At 43.4% G+C, this 3,640-nt stretch overlaps 1 protein-coding gene across 1 annotated transcript; it reads left to right on the forward strand.

Annotated features, from left to right (window-relative positions):
• Positions 1 to 361: 361 nt before the first annotated feature.
• LOC131677405 (rhodopsin-like) lies at positions 362 to 1,933 on the forward strand. The gene is made up of 2 exons (XM_058957210.1): positions 362 to 1,239; positions 1,295 to 1,933. The coding sequence occupies exons 1-2, from the start codon at positions 526 to 528 to the stop codon at positions 1,706 to 1,708; spliced, it is 1,128 nt and encodes a 375-aa protein (XP_058813193.1). The 5' UTR covers positions 362 to 525; the 3' UTR covers positions 1,709 to 1,933.
• The last annotated feature ends 1,707 nt before the right edge of the window (positions 1,934 to 3,640 follow it).

The following is a 3,640-nucleotide window of genomic DNA, read 5'->3' on the forward strand; positions in this document are numbered from 1 at the left end:
ACATAAGAAAAAATATCACTCAATTGCGGCCATTACAGATCATTCCATTAAATACGATAATTCTATAATACAATGCCTTTATTCTAAAGTAGTCCATAAATAATAATATCACATGAAAAATGCTTCATCGTTCTGCGAAGAAACACTACCCCACACGAGGAAAAGCGGATTATTATCCGCATCATCGCACCCGGTCGCATAAACTAACCTTGTTAAGCACAAACGGTGTTATCCGGAGAAAACAGAAACGTTTTGATATTTAATATTTTGGCAAGCACCCCCGGCCTAATAATTCGATTAGTGACGGCAAACTGCATAAAACCTGCCCGTTCCGTTGATCCCGGCACAAGTTCCAACCTAGGCTTGCCGTTGCTCGCACGACAGCAAGCAAGTTTCGGTGAAATTTATTACTTATGAAATAAAACCAGTGCCATATTAGAGTGACATTTAGTTGACAGGAGCGCTGCCGTTCGATCACACACAAAAAATCACCGGTGCTAGCTATCAACCAAAAAGTGAAACACAATGGTTTACTACGGACCTGCCCCGAACGTGTGGAGTCCCACTACGCTGCTGAGCAATCTGACCGTCGTCGATAGTGTGCCGCAGGAGATGCTACACCTAGTGGATCCCCACTGGTACCAGTTTCCACCACTGAACCCGCTGTGGCACTCCATCATCGGGTTCGTCACTTTCGTCCTCGGTGTAATCTCCATTATTGGCAACGGAGTGGTGATTTACATTTTCTCCACGGAAAAATCGCTGCGCACACCGTCCAATCTGTTCGTGGTGAATCTAGCCGTGTCTGACTTCACAATGATGCTGACCAATTCCTTCCCCATGGTGTACAACTGTTGGTACGAGACCTGGGTGCTGGGTACGCTCATGTGCGACCTGTACGCTTACAGCGGATCGATTGTCGGGTGCTGCTCTATTTGGACCATGACAATGATCGCGCTCGATCGCTACAACGTCATCGTGAAAGGTCTATCCGGCAAACCGTTAACCAATTCTGGTGCGATTCTGCGAATCATCTTCTGTTGGATGGTCGGAATAATCTGGGGTGCACTGCCAATGCTTGGCTGGAGTCGTTATGTCCCCGAGGGAAACATGACTGCGTGCGGTACCGACTATTTAAGCGACGAATGGATCCACAAATCGTACATCTTATGTTACTCGGCATTCGTTTATTACACCCCGCTGTTCACTATCATTTATTCGTATTATCACATCGTTAAGGTAGGTACCGATACAAGTTTTACTTTCCTGACTCTAATCGTTCTCTGCTCTTCAGGCCGTCTCAGCACACGAGAAAACCATGCGTGACCAGGCCAAGCGTATGAATGTACAATCGCTACGCTCCGGAGACGATGGCAAATCGGCCGAAATGAAACTAGCTAAGATCGCTCTGGTGACCATTTCGCTGTGGTTCATGGCCTGGACGCCATACACAATCATTAACTATACCGGTATCTTCAAAACGGCTACAATCTCACCATTGGCCACGATTTGGGGTTCACTCTTCGCCAAAGCAAACGCAGTCTACAACCCGATCGTGTACGGCATTAGCCATCCAAAGTATCGAGCTGCGCTGAACAGACGTTTCCCGGCGATCTCGTGTAGCGATCCTCCGGAAACTGGCGAGGAAAAATCGGTAATGTCAGAGACTACGGCTGTCGCCGAAGACACGAAGACTCCGAGTGCGTAGGCTGTCGGGAGGGTTCACATATGAAAACTCAATGCAGACGAATGGCTGGCTCTTTTGTTAAATTTAGGTGCATGCAACGACCGGATTCCAGTATCGGTGAAGACCATGACGCAGAAACATGGTTGATTCCTAGGTCGTGTGAGTTCTCCTGAAGACAAACTCTTATTTGTAAAAGGTTATATGAGCAAATTCTAAGTATACGAGAGGTAGAACCTTCGTATCAAATTGTTATGTATTTTATTGTACATTTATTACACGAGTCCTGCTACCTTTAATTCTCTTTAAGTACTCGAGGGAAATTACAACATGCCCTAGGGGGTTGTTCAAACTGTTGACGTAGGACTACACTACTAACTATAAAGTGTTTTGATTATAATCTTATTCCATTTCTTAGTATCAGGCCCGTAACGTGTGGTGGGGCGGATTGGCCCCCACCAAGCGCGCTATCCCTAGAAGGCGCAGAAATCTTGAACTTTATAAAATAATTGGAACGAGTCATAAAATAAGTCAAAATTAGTTTGCCATTTCCAGGTACAAACTAAATTGTTATTCGCAAGTCGAACTGAAAACGAAAGCCAATGTAATAACCAAAGGAGCGCAAAAACCGAGATTTCACAAAAGGTTCCAAAAGACCACGCTACGGCGCTGTCAGTTCCATTCAGATTTATTGACAATAAATGGTGTTGTTCTCAAATTTCCAATGTGTACAAAAATAAGTAAGGTACGTGTTTGAGTTGTGCGACACGAAAATTTCAAATCTAAAGACTACAAATTGGAAAAATAACGAACATTATTGTAAACTTTGTCGCTCGTTTTCTCAATTTCGTAGAAATATAAATGGGACAGCTATAGCAAAGATCGTGGAATGATTTAAATTGATTATAATCGAGGAAACAGGAGGAGGGCATGTTGGTGAATCGATTACCTCGTACGCAACTAACCTGGGTTCGATCCCCAACCCCGCACGTAGAGTTTGAGATTTTTTAACTCAAAAAAGAAGCAAATGACCCTAAAATTCAAATTTCTAAAATCGCAATAAAAAAATTGAAAAAACAACTCCATGTCATACCGTGAGGATTGAAGCACAGAGAACAGACGTCCATTTTCAGCATTCAACTTGTGTAAATATCCCTAACGGTTTCGAAGGTAGTTGAGATATCTCCACCAGGTCATGTTCTTAGTGGCTGAGTTGGACTGAATTGACAGCGTTTATACCTCTACTCAGCCAAACCATTCCGAAAACGGTTCGGACTTCTGAGTGGATTCAGTATGGATTCCAGCTCAAATGCGTCAACCGATTGAGTCGGGATCGGTTACTTCCTTTGATCCAGATTCCATACTGAATCCATTCAGGATTTCGAACCGGTTCCGGAATGGATTTGACAGATAGTTGGGATAAGCTGGTTTGGCGGCGCTAGTGTTTGAACGTATATTCATTCAAAAATTTACACATATTTCATTAACATCTTTGTTTGATCGTGGATGTCTGTTCTCTGTGATTGAAGTCTCCTCGGTGTCGGGAGGAGTTCCGCAATAAAACAAAAAGGCCGATGCCCAATCCAAGCCCGCCCAGCCCTGCGCTAAGTTGAATCTCTGCTTCAAATGATGAGCCACTTGAGATTGTTGGTGTTCATGGAAGGGCTAGCATTTAAAACTAGTCAGTGATTACGCAGTCGATCTCAACTTTAGATGTAGGAATACAGACACGGTAGCCCTTTATAAAATATTTATCGTCGGTAATATAATTTACTTGCTTTGGGTAGGATATCACAGACAAACAGACATAACACTCCAAAACTCACCATCGCTCATGTTGAAAACAGTTATTTTATAAACATGTTAGTGTGCAGGAACGCCGCACTCAATATGATGGCGCCACTACTTATCTTTAGAAGCTTTTACATAGTAGCCTGGTAAATAACTAAATTGGTT

This window comes from Topomyia yanbarensis, chromosome 1, assembly GCF_030247195.1.
Source record: "Topomyia yanbarensis strain Yona2022 chromosome 1, ASM3024719v1, whole genome shotgun sequence".
Taxonomy (NCBI): domain Eukaryota; kingdom Metazoa; phylum Arthropoda; class Insecta; order Diptera; family Culicidae; genus Topomyia; species Topomyia yanbarensis.

Coding starts and splice junctions, on each gene's coding strand:
- LOC131677405 (XM_058957210.1), top strand. CDS start 526: ATGGTTTACTACGGACCTGCCCCGAACGTGTGGAGTCCCACTACGCTG. Junction 1,240..1,294: donor CGTATTATCACATCGTTAAG/GTAGGTACCGAT, acceptor TCTGCTCTTCAG/GCCGTCTCAGCACACGAGAA.